Here is a 22,797-nt window from a genome sequence, read left to right as displayed (position 1 = left end):
GCGGACTAACCCAGTCTTCCTTGACGGGGAGCTTAGACACCCTTTGAAAGCTGGACAAGACCAAATCGTGGGCAGTGAGCTCAGCCCCTCCTTGCTTTGGGTAAGTCCACTGTGTACTGTGAAAGTCTTTTCTGTGGATCAAGGGCTCAGGAACCCTTGTTCTGTGGATTGGAATTTACTCCCTCTGAAGATTGGAGCATCCTGTTTTGTAGAAAGCATCTCGGGCAGTCTACTGGCAGGGAAATCAAGAGACTGGCTTCAGGAGGCTGTCAGATAAGGAGGAGGGCTGAAGTCAGAAATGAGAAGGAATGACGCCAGGCAAAAGGATCCCAGAACAGGCGGCTAGATGCTGGGCAGGGAAGAAAATGTAGGGATCGGCATCAGACACTGAGAAAATGCAGGATCTGACGTTAAGGACTGTGAAGGGTTAGGACGACAGGGAAAGTGGGGAATAAAACATCGGGCCCTTGAGGGATATGAGAGGACTGGGAGGTGAAGGAGGTTGCAGTAATTACGTCTTGGGGACCTACAGGAAAATGACTGAGACGGTGAGGAAGACGCCAGAACCAATGGGGGAATATGACGTCAAGGATGGCGGGGTGATGTCAGGGCCGGAAAGGGGCGTGAGAGCGAAAAGGTTCGTGCGCATAAGTGAGAAGATGGTTGGGCCAGCGAACGTAGACGACCCCAGGGTGCACCAACCGCACAAGGCTCGCCTCCATTCCCGGAAGCATGCTGAGCTTATTGGTCCGTTTCCTCTGCCGTCCCTTCCTCCCACCCCCTTGCTGGCTTCAGCCAATAAGCATGAACGCTGGTGCGCGCGGGGGGGACGTTTCGTGACGTGTACGCTACGTACGCTTTATCAAGCGTCTTCCCGCGCGGCAATCTTCCCAGTCTCTGCGCTCCTCGACCGTAGCTCTTCTTCTGGTCTTTTTGCTTAATTTGCAGGTAAGCAGCACATGTCTTGTGAACCGGCTGCTTCTCGCCTCACTGATGTGCGCCGCGCCGGCCAGGAGCTAGGTGCGCGAGTGGGGAGAGCAGCGGCTTCTGACACGTAGGCTTGGGCTTCTCCCGAGTGGGCGGGTCCCGTGCTGAGAGGTGACACTTTTCTGTTGGTGGGAGGCTGGCGCCTTATATCTGAGTGCGAGGAATGCTGGGAAGGACTGGCGACGTCGGTGGCGGGAGTGACCGCGCGACAGCCGAGATTTGCGGGCGCCCTTCCCCCCCCCCCACGTGACCGCCGCCATCTTACTCTGCGGGCGCAGAGAGAACGCGAGGGTGTTCTGGACTTGCGCAGCGGCACAAAATGACGGGCGTGGTGGTGGTGATATGGGCATGCGCGAAGGTCGCCCCCAAATGGCTGCCTCCCTGATGCGGCACCTCCAATTCCCGCCTTTTCTGCTTTTCTTTTTGGTCTGCAGTCGCCTCTTTGTTTCTTTCTTTCTGTGGTCTTCATTTCTTAATCCTTTCTTGCTCCTGCTTTTTTCTCTCATCTCCACGGTTTCTCCCACCCCTTTTCGTACTCTCTCAGCAGTCCTCGAATTCGCTGCCATGTCTTCTGAAGAAGGGAAGCTTTTCGTGGGAGGGCTCAACTTCAACACCGATGAGCAGGCTCTGGAAGACCACTTCAGCAGCTTCGGTCCTATTTCCGAGGGTGAGACATGGGCCAGATGTATGATGATCTGGGTATTGGTGAAAGTCTGGGGCCCTTACGTTTCAAGAAATGGAAGGAAAAATCAGGACCCTAGGCTTTCACATACTCCTTTTTCTGTTCCTAGGTCTAAGGTGTAGTCTTACGAGAACCCCGTAACTTTTCAATTGAGGATTGGTGGGAGGGGGTCCGTCCTCTATATGACACCCTGTGTCGCTTATGTTCTTCTTACCTACATTCTCTCTTTTATCCAGTGGTCGTTGTCAAGGACCGGGAGACTCAGCGATCCCGGGGTTTTGGTTTCATCACCTTCACCAATCCAGAGCATGCCTCAGATGCAATGAGAGCCATGAATGGGGAGGTGAGGTCTCCTACCTACATAGGGGCCCTGCCCCCATCTGCCACTTCCACCATTCTTTCTGTTTTTCCCTCTGTGTCTGCTAGGGGCAGCGCGGCCACCAAACCCCGCAGTGCCCACTCACAGGAGCATGACTGCCTTCTGTTCTAGGGGGTGGAGGGCAGCGGCAGACAGAGCCGGGCTGCCTGGGAGGCGACGACTGGTCCTGCATGAGGCCGAGAAGCCACCTGTGGATGGTTGACCTGCCCTGGGCTTAGGTAGTAGAGTCTGCAGACCTGCGGGCCTGGCCCGGAGAGGACCTCGTGAGTCTTCTGGGATGGACTCTGAAGTCTCAAACCAAGAGAGGTGTCTATCTAGCCCTAATAGTGGGGCAGCTTATAGGAGTGGGGAGGAGAACTCAGCCTGAGTTCAGTCAAGATGTAAGTAGTAGCAGGGGGAACACGGTGGATTTAGGTCATTTTGTGGGATTCTATAGCTCCTGATAAAACCATTCTGGTCAAAGGAGCTTGTTCTCGAACGTGGCACCCAGAACCTGGTGCCCAGCAGCAGTTTCTGGGCTCTTTTGCCCACCTGCCCTACCCATTCTTCCCTTACTACTGCCCTGTTTGACCACTAACCCATCCTCCTTGTGTCTCCCCACACGTAGTCTCTGGATGGTCGCCAGATCCGTGTGGATCACGCGGGCAAGTCGGCCAGGGGAACTAGAGGGGGTGCCTTTGGGGCCCATGGGCGTGGTCGCAGCTACTCTAGAGGTAAGTGCAGTGGTAAGTTTGGATATGGGGGAAAGTGGCTTATTAGTGACTTACATCTGGACAGCTGCCTTTAAACTTTTTCTTAATCTGCTATAGGTGGTGGGGACCAGGGCTATGGGAGTGGCAGATATGACAGTCGACCTGGAGGATATGGGTATGGATATGGAAGGTCCAGAGACTATGGTGGCAGGTGGGTAGCCAAGGGATTGGGGTACTCTGGTGGTGCTGCTTTCTTTTTAAGAGCTCAGCTGCCTAAGAGTTCATACATATCTCATTTTGGTGTTAACAGTTAGCTTTTACAAATTATAATGAAACCTTAAGTATGTCACTCAGTACGTTTTGAGTTCTGTATAATGCACTAGTAAATTGGAAGTTAATGAAGTTGTAATATGGTAGATGGTAATAACATGTTTATCGTGTCGAGTTGGTTTTATGTTTATATTGTTAGTGTTTAATATGCTGTATGTGAGTTACATGTCATGTAATTACGTGATTTCTGTACTGCATATGTTTGATACATCTGTTTTACACGTTAAAGTGCGTATAATAACATACAGAACACGATAGGATGTGTAAATGTGTATGGTTTTTAATACTAAGGTGTCTAGGATATATCCGTGCTAACTGCTGTGTCTGTTTTCTCCCAGAAGCCAGGGTGGTTATGACCGCTACTCAGGAGGAAATTACAGAGACAATTACGACAACTGAGATGAGGCATGTGCACCTAATGTAGGTGAGGCTTAGATGTTGCCACTGAGCGGACCTCTGTCCACCAGCCCTGTCATGTTCCACTCAACCTTTCCTCCTGCCTGCACTTAGTTCACCTGGCCCACCCGACACCATTCCTAGGCCTCCTTTGCTCTCAGGTGCCTGTCAGAGCTAGTCTGCTGTTGGGAGGGGATGTCTAAAAACTTGTCTCCCTTGTAATCTCTTGCTGGGCATGGAGGAGATGAAGCGGCATTGCTCAGCAATCCTTATCAACCCTGGGAGGTGAGCATGTGTGCCTCTGCCTTCCCAACATTACAATTCTCCCCCTTCTTACTGTTCTCAGATACACAAGGAATAAAACTTCTGGTCCAGGATCATCCTTCCAAATGGCTGTATTTATAAAGATTTTTGGAGCTGCACTGACACATCTGTTTTAGTACATCAACTTCTATTTTTGAACTGAGCTCCCAAGGTAGCTTGTCACAAAGACCTTTTAGAAAGCTCCATGTGTTTTCTAAAATTTTCTCCCTTTTAAATACTAATCCTGGGACATTTGTAGAGTCTGGGTATTTTTTCCTTTTACCAGTTTTTCAGTTTGGACTCTCAGGATTACTGATCATGGCAAAAAATGTTTGTTCAGACTGCTTTTAAAAAAATAGGCATTTAAAAGCCTGTATACAATGTTTATCCTGATTAGGAAGAAATTTCCAAATGCAAGTATAAGAAATCAAAGTAATTAGAGGTGGGTTTTTTTATTCAAAGTCACCACCCTAAGTATACAGAAATTTCTTAAAATACTCACTGTGAATGTCCTTTTTTTAGTACTGGAAGAAAAAATATTCTGTTGTGTCTCATTTAGCATTTTAGGATGTCCACGGAGCTAATTAAAAAGTTGAAACATGAAAACAACTGATACGTGTTTTTTCCTTGCTCAACCCAGTTTTCAAACTAAAAATGGAAGATAAAGGGGGGAGACTTTTAGGAAAGTAGTTGGGGGTAGGCAGCAGTTGCCATAAGAGTAGATCTCTCCAGCTCAAAGTTTGGTTGCATTTGGGTATAAGTGAAACGTGGGGGTGGTAGGGGTTACAGAGGAAATAAATACTCTTGCTGGAATTGGGTTTCCTGAGATGGCCTCTTGGTCCCATTGTTTTGATCAGTGTCAGCTTGGGAATTCGACCGCTTGGGGTTGAGTCTTCCCCAGCTTCTCAGAGCATCAGTGGGTGCCCTTTGCAGGATTGTTCTGAGAATTCAAGCACCTGGTGGAAGTTAAATTCTGTCATAAACAGCATTTCCAGTTTCTTCTGACTCTGAAACGTTGGGAGGTGGAGGAAGTGTACTAAACTCCCCTTTGAGGAACATGGAAGAATCCTGGTTTGAAAACAAGGTTCTAAGAGCTCTGGATTCAGATTCCAGGATTCAAAGTCTCTGCTGTTCTCCAGCTATATTTGACCTTGGGTAGGACACTTAACCTGTGCGCCTCAGCCTCATGGGCATTTTGCATTTTTTGAGGGTTAAGTACATTTAATAGGCATGTACAGTCATTTGAGAATAGTTAGCAAATATCTTAGTCATAGGGATTCAGTCTTTGGTGCTATGAGGGTCTTTGGTGGTAGGGTAGTGGTAATGGTTGGGCCTGCTTTTGCACGTGTAGCTGGTCTTCATTTCTCAGTCCTACTGCTACTCTCTGGTCCTGGTCCTGGTCCTGGTCCTGGTCCTGGTCCTGGTCCTGGTGGTTGCACTGGAGTCCTATTAGCTTTGTCCCTCCTTTTGGAATTTAGATCTAATCAGTTGTGTCAGTGGCTTCCACCTAGTTGATGGAAAAGTCAAGTACCACCAGATCGCCAGTTGCAGGACATTTTTAACGGCCTTATTTCTTCATGGAGCATGTTAACTCAAGGTGTTCCCTCAAAAGTCCAGTATTGAAACCCCAATATGATGGTATTAGGAGGTGAGGTCCTTGGGGGGGGCAGGGGTGATGAGGATTAGATAAGGTCATGAAGGGTGGTGCCCTCATGAGTCAACAAGAAAACTTCCCCCGTCTGTTCTCAGCCACATGAGGATACCAGAAGTTGGTAGTCTGGGAAAGCACTCACCAGAGCTCAGCTACACTAGCACCCTGATAGACTTCAGCCTCCAGAACTGAGAAATTGATAAGCCACCCAGTCTGTGGTGTTTTTACGGTTTCCTGAACTGACTGAAACTATAGGTTCCTGTTTTTGAAGAGTCCCAGTGTTAGAAGCCTACCTCCCCAGTCCCAGCTAGTTGGGGCAGGCTCCAAGGACCCTTCCACCCAAGTAATCATACATCTGCTTTGGCAGGTGGGTAGAGACTAGAGAACTTTTAACAACTCACTGGCCCACTGGCCCAGGAAAAGGGGCATTGTGGCTACCACGACTGGTTAGGTATTGGGTACTTTGAGGAGGCCCTCTGTGCTGGGCCTTTGGGGAGCCAAGGCAGTGGGGCCTGGCAGGAGGAGCACCATTACCACGCTGCAAGTAGGCCATGGTGGGGGGTACCTGCTCCCTGCCTGTTGGGAAGTGAAATGCCCTCACCCTTGGTGTGGCTTGAGGCAAGATTCCATAATCAGCTGCAGAGTTCCTGCAACAAAGTGATCCCTGAGTGATGTCAATGAAGACCACAGTGTTCTACACCTGCTCTGCTCTCCTGATGTTAGGTGCCTTGTAGGGGTGCCTGGCTGGCTCAGTTGGTAGAGCGTGTGATCCTTGATTCTCCTGGTTGTGAGTTCAAGCCCCACTTTGGGCATAGAGCTTACTTAAATATAGAAGATCCCTTGTAATCCAGCCCAGAAAGGCCCAGTCTCTTGCTGTTTATTTGCTTTAAAAAAAGGCTTAGAGGATCTTCTCACTGCAATTGCTGAATCAAAATTTTCAGATATGGGAGTCAAAGCCCCCTTAAAATACTTGTCCTCTGCTTCAGTTTGACCAGAATTTCACTAGTGTGCATGCTCGTCTCTTAACCCACGGAGACCAGGAACTCCATGCAGAGGTTCCTAAAGAACCTCTGTCCCAAGGCCTGCGAAGACTAGATCCCTGCTCTGCAAATACTTGTATTTTCAAGCCCTGGATCTTGCCTAGACCAAAAACTTTGACCCAAACCTTTAAGACACCCCACCCCCTGCCCATTTCAAGAATAAATCCAAAGGCCTAACCCCTCCCACCTCATGTGGGTTGAAAACACAGTTTTCACATCCTGCTTCACAGTTTCATTTCTCTGCCTCCGGTTCAATGTGTAAAATGGGAATAATAGTACCCACCAGATGGACATTTTAGGACATGGCAAATTACTGATAGTACACCCATACCCTTGCCCCACACACTCCTGGATTTGGGGGTGTAGGAAACTTGGAATAAGCTTTTCAAAATAAGCTGCTGTGAATACTGAAGGTATGTAAGAAGGCATATTGGGTAATGATCAGTAGCCAGTGTTCCACGACAGCTTCTCAGGACAAAACCTGTCCCTGCCCAGCTGCTTTCTTCCGCTGCCCGCCGGCTAACTTAAAGGCCGTGATCCTTTATAATTCAGAGTGCATAAAGATATGAGAAACTGGAAACGTTTTTTTCAAATTGGGTACAAGACCTGACATGGAGCTTTTCATAATCTTTTTAAGTTTATTTTTTTTTAAAGATCTTATTTATTCGTTAGAGTGTGCACATAAGCAGGGGGGGAGGCAGAGGGAGAGGGAGAAGCAGACTCCCAGCCAAGCTGGGAGCCCAACATGGGGCTCGATCCCAGGACCTGGAGATCATGACCTGAGTTGAAGACAGACACCTAATCATCTGAGCCACCCAGGTGCCCCTTAAATTTCTTTTTTTAAGTAATCACTACACCCATCGTGGGGCTCAAACTCACAACCTCCAGACAGTCACATGCTCTTCCGACTAAGCCAGCCAAGCACCCCAGAGCTACTGCAAAAAAGTGGTTATGGCAAGCTGCCCCAGATCCTAATGGGTGGTCTTAACATACAGAGAACGCACAAAAGAAAGTTAAGGCTTCTAAATTGTCAAGGACAGTGGCATTCTGTATAAACGTTCCTAGTACAATGTCGAGTCAAATTTTTTTAACTCAATTTTAAGCTTCCTTTAAGTAAAACTCATCTTTGGAATTTTGCTTTGCTTTTTCTAGTTCTTAATAGTTGTCAACACAAGATTTGCAGTCTCTGTTTTTAACCCTTATGATTGTAATCCATAGTAACAGGTAGATTTTTCTTCACTGGAGTCCAGTCCACCCATTTGTCTATGTAAGTGGAAGAAAGGCTTAATGAATGAAATGGGCAAAGTGTCCTGGTGTTTCCTACTTCGTTTTATCTTTTTTTTTTTTTAAGATTTTATTTACTAGGGGCTCCTGGGTGGCCCAGATGGTTAAGTGTCTGCCTTCGGCTCAGGTCATGATCTTCAGGTCCTGGGATCGAGCCCATATCGGGCTCTCAGGTCAGCAGGGAGTCTGCTTCTCCCTCTCCCTCTGCCTTTCCCCCTGCTTGTGCTCGCTCGCTCTCTCTCTCTCTCTCAAATGAATAAAATAAACTATTTTTTTTTAATTTTTATTTACTTGACAGAGCACAAGCAGGGGCGTGGCAGGCAGAGGGAGAAGCAGGCTCTCCACTGAGGGATGTGGGACTCGATCCCAGGACTTGGAGATAATGACCTGAGCCTAAGGCAGATGCTTAACCAACTGAGCCACCCAGGTGCCCCCACTTCATTGTACCTTAACAAAACAACTGACCCAAACCTCTCAAATGCTTGTGAAGCCTGCATTTTGAAAAAATGCTTTGTGTTTATAATTGTTGAATCTCTCTGATAGATACTTGAAAGTTCATTATATCAACACTCTTGTAAGTTCGAGATTTTCTATAACAAAAGTGTGAGGGGTGTGGTTTGTCAGACCTCAGCATTGGCATGGGAGGTGGGTAGCCGTCAGCTATCTTCTGCTAGCCTACCCTGTCCCCCAAAGGCCTCTGCATAGTCACAGGCATTTCTACTCCAAAGGCCTCAAGAAACCCCGTCCTATAAATGCTAGCTTCTCTTTCTTGGCATCTGACACTGTTATTTTCCAGATACTGGCCCTAGAATCCCATCCTGCTTCTCTGCCCCCATCACAGATCTCAGGGCCCCTCTGGCTTTTCCAGGCAGAAGGACTACCCTTTGCCTGGCACTGGAGGTCCTGCCTTCCAACCTCCATACCCAGGACCCCTTAAAACCTCTCTCCTGGCCTATAAAAAGGGGGATAATAAAGGCAGTAGCCCATTAAATGAGTTAAAATATGGGAAACACCTGGAACAGTGGTAGTTTCATGTGGTCAATAAATGGTAGCATTTGTTTTTTTTTAAGATTTCATCCAGGCGTCCCAAATGTTAGCGTTTGTTATGTGTGACATAATTGTAGGGACAGCAATGGATACAACGTTTCTTTCCCTCAGGAGTCATGTCGTGGTGGGGTCTAAAGACAGTAAAGTAATAAATTGGTGTGTAACATAATGTTAGGGAGTGACAAGAACTAAAGCTGGGTGGGGTTGTGGAGAGTGATGGATGTGCTATTTTATGCAAGCTAGTTAGGGAAGGCTACTCGGGAGGTGGTCTTTCAACAGAGTCTTGAAGTTAGTGATAGCTGGGGAGAGCAAGCAAGGAGGATATCTGGTGCAGAGGAATGGTTCTGCCATGGCACTGTGGCTGCCTTGCACGTCCCCACATAGACCACGTGGGCAGGCTGATCTAGGTATGGGCAGAACACCCTGGGATCCTCAGAACACAGAGCACAAGAGGCTAGTGAGGAACTGCTGTGAGGCCAATTCTCACTCCTTGTCTACCAAAGAGGCTGTCATGAGGCAGTTTTGCATCACCCATGGATCTGGTCAGGTATGAGGCTTTCTGTCCCTTTCCTCCCCTGACCTACGGCTGTAGAACTGCATAGCATGGCATTAGCTCCTTGGCAACGGGGTGTGCTGCCATCCGTGCTGCAGTAATCCAGCCCCTTTCATTTTGGTGTTACCCAGAATGTGGGACATGGGCTGGCATCTGTGGCTGGTCCTGCTTTCACTGTAAGTAACAAACCTCTCGATCGAATGAGGGCTCTTTTCCTTCCTGACCAGATCCGTCAGCCTAACCTTGCCTTGCTGTCTGGCAGAGAATTGGAGGCGGCAGGAAAAGCAAGCAAGTGCAAAGGCCCCGAGGTAGGTGGGAGCTTGTTTGGTGTGCATGAGGAACAGCAAGAAGGTCAGGGTGGCAGGAGGCGAGCTTGGAGAAGTGACAGGGGCCTAGTCCTATGAGGCCTCACTGGCCACAGGGAGGACTGTGGGCTTTTCTCTGAGAGGTGGAGGCAGGACGGGCGTGAACAGAGGAGGGCTGAGGGCTGCCTTGGGTTGTAGCAGGACCCTCTGGCTGCTGTGAGAGCCGACAGGGAGGGCTTAGGGTAGTTGAGGCGGTGGTGGCAGTGGACATGAAGAGGAGAGGTTGCATTCTGGATGCATGCTGAAGGTGGAACTGACAGGACTTGTTGACGGGTCAAATGGTAGTGGTTAAGAGCAAGGATTCCCAGAGCCAGGTGGCCTGGGTACAAATCCAGCCCCAGCGCTTACTGACCGGCTTTGGGCAGGTCACTTCAGCCCTTTCCCTCCATTTCCCCATCTCTGATGTGGCATAATAGTAACCCATTTCATAGGGTTGCTGTGAGGATTAAAGGTTTTCCATGTCCGTGAAGTGCTTAGGACAGTGCCTGGCACAGAGCACTTGTGATTAGTAGGATGAGCAGAAGGGTTTGCTGAGAGCGCATGGGAGAGAGCGTTCCAGAGCCCAAGAACAGTTTGTGCAGCTTTCAAAGGATGTGCGAGAAACCCAGCGTGGCTGGAACCTAACTGGATTGAGTAAGAGCAACAAGGGGGTGAAGTTGAGAGGAGGCCCGAGAACTCCTCACCGCAGCTGGGAGCCATTGTGAATTTCGGGGTGGACCTGCCAGTGCAGAAGGTCAAAAGACAGGAGGGGAAATGGATCTGAGACTCGGTGCTGGGGATGTGTAGAGAAGAGAGGGATGGAGCACTATTGTCAACGCTGCTGGCTGGTTACCAGGGCTTGGTGGTTTCTGGTGTCCAGGGTAAGAAAATGAGTCTAGTTCCACTTCCAGCCTGAGTCCAAATGCTAGTTCTAATGTCTTTTGCTTCTGTGACTATGGGTGGTAAACCCCTCCAGGGCTCACTTTCCTCATCTTCACAGCGGGGCTAAGTGTCACACCTACCTCACTAGGGTGGTTTGTGACAGTCGCAGAAGACGGATGTAGTAAGAGCCTGGTAAATTCAGGCTGATCACAGGAGGACCAGGCAAGGCTGATCTCAGGAAACCAAGGGCGCCTTAATATTCGAAGAGCAGTGAGATGTAGTTCAGTGTATTAGCAGAAGAAAATGTGAAGAATCAAGGGCTGTACTGCTGGGGAATGAGGTACCAAACCCAGGGTCCAGTCTTTCCCAGGGCCACAATCTGGCCCCAAATCCTTCACTGAGTAAATGGAATTGAGATCTTAGGAGCAGAGCAACCCCAGTCCTGCCCTGTGAAGTGATTTCATCCCCCTCTCTGAGTCACTCCCCGACCAGCTTCATTGGCCTTAACCACACACTCAGCATCCAGAGCTGTGTGTATCTGGCCCCTTTTCATTCAGGTTCCAACTTAAATTTCTTTCTCATCCCTCCTCCCTTCCCCCACAGCTCAGCAACACTAACCAAACTTCTATTTTAATGATAGTAAGTACCAATTTCTTATATGATCTTACTGTTTATCTTTCCAGTTACAGTGGCAGCTCCGTGAGAGCAGGAACTGTTTGTTTCAGTTACTGCTGTTTTCCCAGTGCCTGGCACCTAGTAGGGGCTTGACAAATAAATACTGGTTGGAAGGCTGGCTCTCTGTTTCAGCTTGCTGGGGGCTGCTCAAGTGGTCTTGAGGCTTCTCCCAACTGCAGGAATCTTGTTTCTGATTCAGGCTATGGAGAGTTATTACCATTAGGACTTGAAGATTAGGGGGCGCCTGGGTGGCTCAGGTCATGATCCCAGCGTCCTGGGATCAAGCCCCACATCAGGCTCCCTGCTTCTCCCACTCCCACTCCCCCTGCTTATGTTCCCTCTCTCGCTGTCTCTCTCTCCCTGTGTCAAATAAATAGATAAAATCTTAAAAAAAAAAAAAAAAGACTTTGGAGATTAGGAGAACTGTGGCTTCAGAAGCAAATGTTTTCCCATCAGGAAATGGTAAGATTTCAGTTACGACCTTATGTCCCAACCCCCACTTGTCCCATTCAGGAAGAAATTTCAGGGGTAATATAAGTGAATAAGAACTCTACACTCCACTTACACCTCAGCTCCATGTCTCCCATTTTGCTCTTTGGTCTTGATTCTCAGCATACCCTTGTCACCCCAAGCCACCCAGGCTTTCCCTCAAATTACACTGCTTTTTGTTCCTGAGGATGGGGCCCAACTTCAGGCTTGGTGTCAGCCTGTCTTAGTAATGGAAAGTGGGCACAGCTAGTGTGGTCCAGTGCTTGCCTTTGCATTTCTAAATTAGGGGGTGCCGAATGGGCAAGAGGCACATGAAGGAAGGAAGAGTCCAGGAAAAACATAGCCCCTGACTGTTTCTGCCACGACTCGAGTCGCTATTGTGATGTGGTGTTACCTTCAAAGAGCTCTGGCTTACCATCTTTTCTGTCATCTGGCTAGGACCCTTAACCTTAACCATCAGTCTGACAGTAAATAGCCCAGGTCCTGTTAGAGTGAGTAGGACTTGTGGTTCCCCCATAGGCTTCAGCTTTTTTCTCTAGATGACATGTTTGCAACCAAGGTCATTCCCAGCCTCCACGAGCTGCCTCTGATGACTTGATATCCCCAGACCTGAGACCCTCCTGTCCCTACCCACTGACCTGCTGCCATTCTTGCAGATAAATTCTGCAACTTTCTCGCCAAGCTCCCAGCAAACTGAAAGTGCCTTCTGTCACCAACTTGTTCAAAACACCTTTTTTAATCCAGTGAGAGTGTGTAAATATTTTAGAAAAAAATGCAAAACACAACAAATGCAAGAGGTGGCTGCAGTTGTTAATTCACATTATTTCTGCACCATAACTACCTCTGACAGATGGATCTGTTACTGGAAAAAGTTCTTAAAACAGCTGACAGTAGATAACCTTTAGTGGGTATTTTCTCTTCTCCAGATGCTCGTCTAAGCTTTACAAGTATTAATTCATTTAGTCCTCCTTATAACCTTATGAAGCTTTTTTTTTTTTTCAGATGAGACTCAGTCACAAAGGGATTAAGTGATTTCCCCAAGATCATAGCTCCTATTTGGCAGAGCCTACAGCAGTGGCCAAGTTATACTGCCTTCTTAAAAGTACTGTAGTACTTCTCAGAAAAACAGCAAACATTCACGCAACAGGTGTTGTGAACACTTTCTATGCATTAGCTCATTACATCAACCCTGTCATTAGGTTTATCTAGTCTAGCATTACAGGGGTGAAATTTTAAAATAATTTTTGAAATTTTAACATACAGAATATTGTAAAAACAACAACAAAAAAAATCAGTTGCAGCAGTTTAAGAGGGTAAGTCTCACTGGCATCCCTGACTTTCCTGTACTTTTTTTCCCCACCATGTTTTTTGGAAGCTGAGTGGTGGTATGAAGGGGTGGGGCCCCATCCAGGGAGGGTCAAGGTGTGAATGGGAAAGGCTTCATTGGTCATAGCATTCTTTATGGCAAGAAAAATACTTGAAAATAAACCCGATGCTGGTCACAAATAGGAGACCAGTTCAATAAAATGTCACCCTTGAACTCCCTGGGCTTCAGCTTTCTTCATCTGTAAAATGGGGGTAGTAAGGGAACCCACAACATTCAGTTATTAGGATTAAATGGAGTAATACATGTAAATCACCATGTGTCCAGCATATCCAATAAATGTTCATGGTTACACATTTGTGCAAACAGTTTATTCTTTAGCAATCATCAAACAGAAGATATTTAAAAACACACCCATAGGGGCCCCTGAGTGGCTCAGTCAGTTGAGTGTCTGCCTTCAGCTTGAGTGATGATCCCAGGGTCCTGGGATTGAGCCCCACATTGGGCTCTCTGCTCAGCCGGGAGCCTGCTTCTCCATCTCCCTCTGCCTGCTGCTCCCCCTGCTTGTGCTATCTCTGTCAAATTAACAAATACAATCATTAGAAAAAATTTAATATACTTTATATTAGTTAAGCGTCTGCCTTCGGCTCAGGTCATGATCCCAGAGTCCTGGGATCGAGCCCCGCATCGGGCTCCCTGCTCAGCGAGAAGCCTGCGTCTCCTTCTCCCACTCCCCCTGCTTGTGTTCCTGCTCTCTCTCTCTCTCTCTCTCTCTCTGTCAAATAAATAAATAAAATCTTTTTAAAAAGACACCCACAGCTTAGTTACACGGACAAGGGAGGTGCTCTGTCGATACGAAACAGAGTGGTCTATTTTTGTTAGAACACACAAAGCGCAATACATGTTTTGGATGTGTCTCCTCATTTCAAGTGGCTTTAAAACTTCAGATTATTGTATGTTATAAAATAAAGTGTGAAAAAAAGTTTTGAGAATTGTGGCAGTTAATGAATGTTAAGATCCAATAGGAAGCTACTAAACTTTCGTATCTCCAATTTTGTAAGTTCTGTTAATGCCTGACCACATTAAGATGAATAGTTAGAGGGGCACCTGGCTGGCTCATTTGGTAGAGCATGCAACTCTTGATCTCAAGGAAATAAGTTTGAGCCCCACATTGGATGTAGATTACTTTAAATAAAGAGATGAGGGGTGCCTGAGTGGCTCAGTTGCTGGGCATCTGCCCGCGGCTCAAGTCATGATCCCGGGGTCCTGGGATTGAACACCACATCGGGCTCCCTACCCGGCGGGAGGTCTGCTTCTCCCTCTCCCACTCCCCCTGCTGTGTTCCTTCTCTCGCTGTTTCTCTCTCTCTCAAATAAATAAATAAAATCTTAAAAAAAAAAGATGAATAGTTAAGAGTTGCAACTTCCTGTTAGAGTTGAAGTAAGGATGGTTCCAATGGCCTCTTGGGATCCAAAGCCTGTTGTGCCTACTTAATGTCTTCTGCTTTTCGAGACTCACGCCCAGACCAAGCTTCCTGGGACCCTCCAACCCCCCCCCCCCCCCCCCCCCACCCCCATCACAAAACAGACTCTTCTCATCCCAGGGTTGTATGGAGGCCTGTCAATCATTTTAAGAACTGGAGAACAGGGGCGCCTGGGTGGCTCAGTCGGGTAAGCGTCCGCCTTCGGCTGGGGTCATGATCCCAGGGTCCTGGGATGGAGCCCCGGGTCGGGCTCCTTGGGGGAGCCCGCTTCTCCTTCTCCTCCCTGCTTGTACTCTCTCACTGTCTCTCCTCTCTCTCTCTCAAATAAATAAATAAAATCTTAAAAAAAAAAAAAAAGAACTGGAGAACAGCCTAGGAGCCTCTGCATATGTGATTATTTTTGATGCTATGGCAAGCGATCGGATCGGCAGTGATGATGGGGTCCCTCCTATGCTTCAGATCTTGCTTGGCCAAGATTGTGCTCCTAAGAATCAGTTTATCCCACGGTTTCAAAAGAAAGTCGTATTTCTTAATTTTTAGTGATTCGCATACTCTTCCCTGTCTCTCTGGCCCTTGGATATTATTCTTGTGTATACAAAAAATGCCATTAGGGACTGGGGGTGGGTAGAACTTAAGGGGTGGAGCCTCCATCCTGTGCCGGAAGCTACTCTCCCATAGCGCGCTTGCGTGGTTCTCCCACGCCCTGGGAAGGGTTCCTATCCATTCGCTCTGTGCTTGGCAGCTCTTCCTGGCAGCAGGCGGCCATCTTGCCTGGAGCCTGAGAGAGGGAGCAGAGAGAAGGAAAGGGCGACACTGGTCTCAGGGCCGCCCCGGGGGCCTCAAGAGCCGGAGGCAGCCCCGGAGGTGGTCTCTGATCCCGGGTCCTGCTCTTGAACCCGAGAAGGGAAGGCGGAGGGCGGGGGGAACAAGATGGATGGGGAATGCCAAGAAGGATTGCTAGACGGGAGGAGGGGCGTCGCTATGGTGACCGGGGAGGGGCGGGATCAGATCTGAATCGCTGTTGTGTCTTCCGGGAACTGCCCGGGAAGGGCAGGGCTGGGGTGATGAACATGCTAGCTGCCGGGTGGTATTTCGCGACGTCCCGGCGTCGAGGGACTCGGTGTCTACGGCAACGATCGCCTGGCGGAAGGGGAGAAATTAAATCCCTTCACTTGAAACGCTGACATTCCAGGCCCTTGTCCTGCAGGCTCCCGCGGGGGGACACGCCAGAAGAGGAGGCCGGGGAATGGCCGCGGTGTGGCAGCAGGTCTTAGCAGTAGACGCGAGGTGAGGCGTGGGGTCGAAGCCCATGGGAGCGGAAGTTACTGTGGTGCATGCGCAATGGAGATAAGTGAGGCTGGGCGGAGAACTTGCCTTATGCGGCTGCGTGGGCATGCCGGAGGTGAGCATGCGCAGCAGCAGGGTGTGGGGGCTTACCTGCAGAGACGGGCTGGCAAGAGGGTCCTAAAGAGCATGCTGGGAAAATGCAGTCAGATCTGGGCATGCGCAAAGAGGCTGTGCTGTCAGAGCCTTTGGGAGGGGGTGATGGAGCTCAGGCTGGTGACATCCTATTCCCCACCATTGCCCCCCCCCTCCGCAGACTTCTCTTACCATCATCACTTCCCCAATCTGACCCCATCACCATCCCATACTGACTTCCACCATTGCCCCACACTGACCCCCATCACCATGTCACCCTGAGCCCTACTATTGTCTACACTGACACCTCATACCAACAACCGCAAAGCTGCAGACGGCCTCCATTGTCCCCACAGTGATCTCATCGCCATGCCTTTTATTACTGTAGACCCACCCTCATCACAGCACCAGAGGGACCCCAATCACCACTGCTGATCACTTGCCATCCTGACCCCTCACTGCCACGCACCTCACTCTCTTTCCCCATCCCCTGAGCTGATTGATTCCCTCTATCCTGTGCCTGCTGCCCACCCTGCCTCCCGCCATCATAGGTACAACGCGTACCGCACACCAACGTTTCCACAGTTTCGGACACAGTACATCCGACGGCGCAGCCAGCTGCTGCGGGAGAATGCCAAGGCTGGGCACCCCCCAGCACTGCGTCGGCAGTACCTGAGGCTGCGTGGGCAGCTGTTGGGCCAGCGTTACGGGCCCCTCTCCGAGCCAGGCAGTGCCCGTGCCTATAGCAACAGCATCGTTCGCAGCAGCCGAACTACCCTAGACCGCATGGAGGTGAGCTCCTCCCCACACTGCCTGCCACGCACGCCACCTGCCTGCATATACATTCACTCAGCAGACTTGTCGGGCACCTGTTAATGTGCAAGGCACTGTGCCAGGCTCTTAGGATAAGCAGGGGGCAGAAAGAGATAATATATGCTAAGTCAATAAACGAACAACAGACAAGATGAACAGGTTGATAAATAGGCAATAAACAAGATAAATAGGTCAATAGACAAGCGAAACCAGATAAATAAATCAATAATTAACACGGCTTATAGTGAGGAGTCCTAAGATGGAAAAGTAAAGCAGACTTGGGATAAAATGAGACTCGTGGGGGCAGAGGGAAGTTATGTCTGATGGGGATGATCAGGAAAGGCCTCTCCGAGGAGGTGACAGTTGAGCTGAGACTGCAATGAAGCAAGAGACGGTGCTGAGTGGTTTTCAGGGGGAAAGTGTCCGTTCTTTCTCCACAGAACGTTTATTGATTATCAGCCGAGTGGGGAGCTAGTGCAGAAACTACGACAGTAGTCCAGGCCATGGTGGTGGTGGTGGGTAGGGTGAGGAAGGATCTGGTTCTGGGTATATATATTTTTTTAAGTTTTTATTTATTTACTTGAGAAAGAGAGCATGAGGGGGGCGGGTCAGAGGGAGAAGCAGACTCCCCGCTGAGTAGGGAGCCCGATGTGGGGCGTGATCCTGGGACTCCAGGATCATGACCTGAGCCGAAGGCAGTCGCTCAACCGACTGAGCCACCCAGGCACCCCTGGTTCTGGGTATGTTTTGAAGACTCCAGACCCCACAGGTTCTGGAGGACTATTTTCAAGATGTGCCCACCCTGACCCTCTGTTTGCAGGACTTTGAGGATGATCCTCGGGCCCTGGGGGCCCGTGGGCACCGCCGTTCCGTCAGCCGAGGCTCCTACCAGCTACAGGCACAGATGAACCGTGCTGTCTATGAGGACAGGTATGCACAGGGGCGGCTGTGAGCCGGGGACTTGTAAGGGGGAGAGGGGCCGTGGGGGCCTGAATGCTAGCACCTACCTCATGTTACCTGCCCCCCACTCCTGTTGGGGCCCAGGCCCCCTGGCAGTGTGGTGCCCACATCAGCGGCAGAAGCAAGTCGAGCCATGGCTGGGGATACGTCGCTGAGTGAGAACTACGCCTTTGCGGGCATGTACCATGTTTTCGACCAGCACGTGGATGAGGCAGGTAAGCCAGCAGGTTAGCGGGTCCCCTCACCACTCATTTGCCTAAACTGTGACAGCTACTCAGCGTGTCCTTTCCTGGAACGCAGAGTCTCTGGCCCACCTCCGAAGGAGGAGTTGCCATCCCTAAACCTTTCCCCAAGCCCACAAGCCCTCCGCAAAGTAAAGCGGTCTGCAAGATCTCAAGTACTTGGGCTATCGTAAAAGGGCTCGGCAGCTCAAAAGAGGGCTTGGCAGGAGGCTTCTGGGGTCGTGAGTTGCTTGGAAGGGTTCAGAGCCTTCGCTACAGAGAAATCCCCTTACAACAGGCAGCGCAGGTTTTGCAAACTGCCAAGATGTTGGTAATTGTAAAGCGCTGGCTACAATTTAGGGAGCTTTTGGCAGAGGGCCTTCTCGGGTTCTCACTCCCGTTCTCAGCCAAGGAAAGCCCTTGGCGCAGGCCCCTGTGCTTGGTGCAGTGGGTCCCAGCCCCCAGCCCCCGCGGCAAAGCCTCTTATAAACGAAAGCGCCCGGTGAGCGTGCCGAGTCGCACCGATGGCTTCTTGGCATTGCAGTCCCAAGGGTGCGCTTCGCCAATGACGACCGGCACCGCCTGGCCTGCTGCTCTCTCGACGGCAGCATCTCCCTCTGCCAACTGGTGCCCGCCCCACCCACGGTGCTCCGCGTGCTGCGGGGCCACACCCGCGGCGTCTCCGACTTCGCCTGGTCCCTCTCCAACGACATCCTCGTGTCCACCTCGCTCGATGCCACCATGCGCATCTGGGCCTCTGAGGACGGCCGCTGCATCCGGGAGATTCCTGACCCCGATGGCGCCGAACTGCTCTGCTGCACCTTCCAGCCGGTCAACAACAACCTCACTGTGGTCAGGCTCCGGGGTGCCCGCTCGCCGAGGGCGGGTCTGCTGGGCCAGGAGAGCTGTCCCAGGGAGTCAGTATAGGGGTGGGGTGGGGGGGCTCCCCTCTAGTCCCTCACCACGGTCTTCCTGTGGTCAGACTCAGAGGAAAACGGGTCAGAACAGGGATACCGTGCTTGGTGGGGTGGGGGGGGCTTGCTGTGACAGACTCCACGGGGGGGGACTGGTCAGGAGGCAGGGTCCCGGCTCTGGTACCCCTTGGGTCCCATCAACAGCAGTGCTGCCGTCTTCCAACCCCAGGGGCTGCTGGTCGCCAGGCAAGATGACTTAGTCGGAAGGCTTGGCTCATCCCAGTGGCACAGCTCCACTGTGGTCCGGCCCCAGGATGGAGAGTCGGAGGGCGGGGGAAAGAAGTGAAAATCTGGCCTGGCCCTGAGCGGGAGAGAGGGGACTGGCTGAGTGAGCCTGTGCTCTGGGATCCCTCCTGCTGCAGCACCGGCCCCAGTATAGTCAAGCGTCTGGCAGGGACCAGGCAGGAAGGAGACTAGCTGTCATTACCAGCCTAGGATGGCCCTGTGGTTTGCCTGTCATGGGGGGTGCTGGCTAAGGGGCAGCTGGCCGTCCTGGTTAGATGGCAAGAGGGGCTGGCTCTAAAGGATCGCAGGCCTCGGTCACCTCCCAGTCTACCCGCCACAGCCCCCCCCCCCCACCGGGGTTAGACTCTAGTAGGAGCCCGCCAGTTCCATCAATAGCAGCTCCATTATGGTCAGACCTAAGGAGGGACTGGCTGAGAGCAGGATGATGGTGCGCCGGTCTCGCCCACAGGTGGGGAATGCCAAGCACAACGTGCACGTCATGAACATCTCCACAGGCAAGAAAGTGAAGGGTGGCTCCAGCAAGCTGACGGGCCGGGTCCTCGCTCTGTCCTTCGATGCCCCTGGCCGGCTGCTCTGGGCAGGCGATGACCGTGGCAGTGTTTTCTCCTTCCTCTTCGACATGGCCACAGGTAGGCAGGCCCCAGGCCTGCATCTGGGTTTTGGCGCTGCCACCATCCCAGCACACAGCCCCCCCCCCCGCCCCCCCGCTTATTTTGCCTCCTCTCCCCCTGTCGTTCCAGGGAAACTGACCAAAGCCAAGCGTCTGGTGGTGCATGAGGGGAGCCCTGTGACCAGCATCTCTGCCCGCTCCTGGGTCAGCCGCGAGGCCCGGGACCCCTCGCTGCTCATCAACGCTTGCCTCAACAAGCTGCTGCTCTATAGGTGGGTCTTCCCTGTCCGGGCCGCCTGGAGAGGCAGGGCCCGCCGCCTCCATCAGACTGGGATGGCAGCCTTGGCTCCTCGTCAGAGGAAAACCTGTAGGGCCTCAGGGCTGGTCTCCTCCATCAGGTTAATTTGAGTGAGCAGGGAAGTCGGGTCTCCTTATGATAGTGCTGGGTATCAGTGGGAGGGGTGGTGACAGGAGTAGCTGATGGTTACATAGAAAGGGCTGCTACCAGGCCCGTGGAAGCACCTCGTACAGAGCACTCCACTTAATCCTCAGAACAGCGCTGTGAGGAGGGGGGCTGTGATCATGCCCATTCTACAGATGAGCAACCTGAGGCATAACATAGACTAGGGCCTTCTTGGAGCAGTGGTCCTTCCTTCCTTCCTTCCATCCATCCATCTGTCCTTCCTTCCTTCCTTCCATCTATCCTTCCTTCCTCTTTTTTTTTTTTTTCCTTTTCTGGTGTTTTTAAATGGAGGAATTTACTGTCCCCACTCACCTATGACATGTTACCCAAATGCAGTTTTCAGTCTGGGCTGCATGCTGGAATGACCTGAAGGGTTTCACAAGATCATGGCCAGGCCCCGCTCCAGGCCAATGAAGCCCTACGACGGGACTGCGCACCTTGGTATATTGAAAAGTTCCCCAAGTGATGTCCAGCCCGGCCTGAAAACCACTGCCCGACAGGATGCTTTCTATTCTACTATTTTGTTTTTCTACTCTTTAAAAAAAAAAAAAAAAAAATCACACACGCACATAGACATATGTGTAATTTTTAATTTAGGCGTACTCGCAAATGTGGGGCTACCTCCCCCCCGAATCCTCTCCCTTCTTTCCTCCTCCTTCCTGCCACCTCGGCCAGCAACTCTGTATGGTCCTTCCTACATTTTGTTCTCTCCCCTGCAACCCGAGGCGTGCGCACCCGCCCCCACACGTCGGAGGGAGGGTCATTGTCTCACGGAAGCAGGCTCCTCCTCCATCCTTTCCCATGTCTCGCTTTCCTCACCAGACGGCGCCTGTTGAACTGCTCCCACGTCCCCTGCAGTGCTGTTGGCTTAGTCGTTCTTTTGAACAGCTCGTCACTTTCCGCATTACAGGCGCGTCCAGTTTGGTCGGCCCTTTCCCCCCCTTGTGCCCGTTTTACCACCAGGATCTCTAAGAGACCCCTAGAAAGAGAAACTAGTGAGTCACGCTGCAGAGGCTCCCCGTTTCCATCAACAGGTAGCTTCCAAACTGTCATGAACGCACGCACCAGCCCGTGCTTGATAGGTATACGCAGTCGTCTCAGAACCAGACTTTGTGAACCTTGAAAAGAACTGGGGTGCCGGGGTGGGGACACAGACCAGCCCGCCCCCCATTCATTGCCGTCTGGAGCTGAGGCGACGCCCCAGCCCGCTCTCGTCCTTCCCTCAGGGTGGTGGACAACGAGGGGACGCTGCAGCTGAAGAGAAGCTTCCCCATTGAGCAGAGCTCACACCCCGTGCGCAGCATCTTCTGCCCCCTCATGTCCTTCCGCCAGGGGGCCTGTGTGGGTGAGTCCCGCAGAGGGGGGGGTCCGGGTGGCTTGGGGAGGGGCAGGGAGCGGGGCTGGTGCTGATCCGGCTCGGACAGCACAGCCCCCTGGTGCCCAGACTTCATGGGCCTCGAGAACTCCCACACCCCAACAGCCTCCCACTTTGAACAAAGACCCCCAAGAGTCCAGAAACCTCCCAACATGAGACACAGCCTCCCCACCCCCCAAACAGCTCAGAGACCTCACACTCTGGACGCGGGACTAAAACAGCTAGGTGACCCAGGTTCAGGGACCGTCCCTCCCAGACCTCCCCACACCCGGGCCCCCCCCTCCCCCCGCTGCTTCCGGCAACACCTCCCGAGGCCCCTCTGTCTCTCTCCCCCGGGCAGTGACCGGCAGCGAGGACATGTGCGTGCACTTCTTCGATGTGGAGCGGGCAGCCAAGGCCGCCGTCAACAAGCTGCAGGGCCACAGCGCCCCCGTGCTGGACGTCAGCTTCAACTGCGACGAGAGCCTGCTGGCTTCCAGCGACGCCAGTGGCATGGTCATCGTCTGGAGGCGGGAGCAGAAGTAGGTCCTGCCGTGTCCGCCTTCCCTCCCGCCTCCCGCTCCAGCCTTGTGTTTGTAAATAAAGTTCCTGTGGTTGTGCCTGTGGCTGGCTCCCAGGTCTCCTGGGGGTGGGCTCGGGGAGGGGGTGGCTCTAGCCCCCGAGTTGGACTGGGATTCACTTCCGCGTTCGTGCATTCCAGCATTGATTTCTTTACTTAGCAACCGGTCATTGAATGCCTCCCGCGTCACGGGCCCCCCCGTAAGTGTTTGGCTCAGTCATGCATGGGACAGACATTATTGAGCACCCACTGTGCGCCAGGAACTGTTCTAGGTACTGGGGGTAGAGCCATAATCTCAACTGACAGAAATGCCTGCCTTCGTGGGGCTTGCAGTCTATCGCAGGGAGATAATAGACAAAAATATGTCACAGATCAGCTAAGGTCAGGGTTGGCAGGACAGGAGGTAGAGGCACGGGAGTGGGAGGTTGCGCTCTTTTTGGTGCAGTGATCAGGGACGACGTACCTGACGGGGACATTGAAACAGAGACCTGAGTGAAGTGAGAGGGACCTGCAGTGTGGGGGAGAGAAGATTCTAGGCAGAGAGGAAAGGCAGTGCAAAGGCACTGAGGCTGGAGTGTGCCAGAAGGCTCGTTGAAGAGGCCGGTGTGGCTGGACC

At 51.5% G+C, this 22,797-nt stretch overlaps 2 protein-coding genes across 8 annotated transcripts; both read left to right on the top strand.

The window, feature by feature from the left end:
- Window positions 1–794: 794 nt before the first annotated feature.
- Window positions 795–4,378, top strand: RBM3 (RNA binding motif protein 3). Of its 3 annotated transcripts, none has more exons than XM_025857395.2 (7): window positions 795–948; window positions 1,535–1,654; window positions 1,906–2,012; window positions 2,656–2,761; window positions 2,858–2,951; window positions 3,409–3,494; window positions 3,813–4,378. In XM_025857395.2, exons 2-6 carry the CDS (start codon window positions 1,552–1,554, stop codon window positions 3,467–3,469), a joined length of 471 nt encoding a protein of 156 aa, XP_025713180.1. In that variant the 5' UTR covers window positions 795–948; window positions 1,535–1,551; the 3' UTR covers window positions 3,470–3,494; window positions 3,813–4,378. The 3 variants fall into 3 exon arrangements, with proteins under 3 accessions (XP_025713180.1, XP_025713178.1, XP_025713179.1); XM_025857393.2 differs by having other exon boundaries at window positions 804–948; window positions 1,532–1,654; window positions 3,412–3,494; XM_025857394.2 differs by having other exon boundaries at window positions 805–948; window positions 1,532–1,654.
- A 5,083-nt stretch (window positions 4,379–9,461) lies between these two features.
- WDR13 (WD repeat domain 13) lies at window positions 9,462–22,227 on the top strand. Of its 5 annotated transcripts, none has more exons than XM_025857387.2 (10): window positions 9,551–9,652; window positions 15,749–15,828; window positions 16,512–16,752; window positions 17,594–17,703; window positions 17,818–17,948; window positions 18,499–18,806; window positions 19,623–19,803; window positions 19,915–20,056; window positions 21,474–21,592; window positions 21,963–22,227. In XM_025857387.2, exons 2-10 carry the CDS (start codon window positions 15,788–15,790, stop codon window positions 22,145–22,147), a joined length of 1,458 nt encoding a protein of 485 aa, XP_025713172.1. In that variant the 5' UTR covers window positions 9,551–9,652; window positions 15,749–15,787; the 3' UTR covers window positions 22,148–22,227. The 5 variants fall into 5 exon arrangements, with proteins under 5 accessions (XP_025713173.2, XP_025713172.1, XP_025713171.1 ...); XM_025857386.2 differs by lacking the exon at window positions 9,551–9,652 and adding an exon at window positions 15,252–15,405; XM_073901840.1 differs by lacking the exon at window positions 9,551–9,652 and adding an exon at window positions 15,327–15,405 and having other exon boundaries at window positions 16,546–16,752.
- The last annotated feature ends 570 nt before the right edge of the window (window positions 22,228–22,797 follow it).

The sequence above is a fragment of the Callorhinus ursinus genome, unplaced genomic scaffold, assembly GCF_003265705.2.
Source record: "Callorhinus ursinus isolate GAN/ISIS: 27379988/994484 unplaced genomic scaffold, GSC_fseal_2.0 scaffold16, whole genome shotgun sequence".
NCBI lineage: Eukaryota > Metazoa > Chordata > Mammalia > Carnivora > Otariidae > Callorhinus > Callorhinus ursinus.
The sequence above is the reverse complement of the archived record's forward strand: the minus strand, read 5'-3'. Positions and strand labels throughout refer to the sequence as shown.

What these genes read in the sequence shown, in the direction of transcription:
- RBM3 (XM_025857395.2), top strand. Translation starts at nt 1,552, where the DNA reads ATGTCTTCTGAAGAAGGGAAGCTTTTCGTGGGAGGGCTCAACTTCAAC. An exon ending in TGAGAGCCATGAATGGGGAG is followed by an intron (nt 2,013 to 2,655) that starts GTGAGGTCTCCT and finishes CCCCACACGTAG; the next exon opens with TCTCTGGATGGTCGCCAGAT. An exon ending in TCCAGAGACTATGGTGGCAG is followed by an intron (nt 2,952 to 3,408) that starts GTGGGTAGCCAA and finishes GTTTTCTCCCAG; the next exon opens with AAGCCAGGGTGGTTATGACC.
- WDR13 (XM_025857388.2), top strand. Translation starts at nt 9,545, where the DNA reads ATGAGGGCTCTTTTCCTTCCTGACCAGATCCGTCAGCCTAACCTTGCC. An exon ending in GTCTTAGCAGTAGACGCGAG is followed by an intron (nt 15,829 to 16,511) that starts GTGAGGCGTGGG and finishes CCGCCATCATAG; the next exon opens with GTACAACGCGTACCGCACAC. An exon ending in CCAGCACGTGGATGAGGCAG is followed by an intron (nt 17,949 to 18,498) that starts GTAAGCCAGCAG and finishes TTGGCATTGCAG; the next exon opens with TCCCAAGGGTGCGCTTCGCC.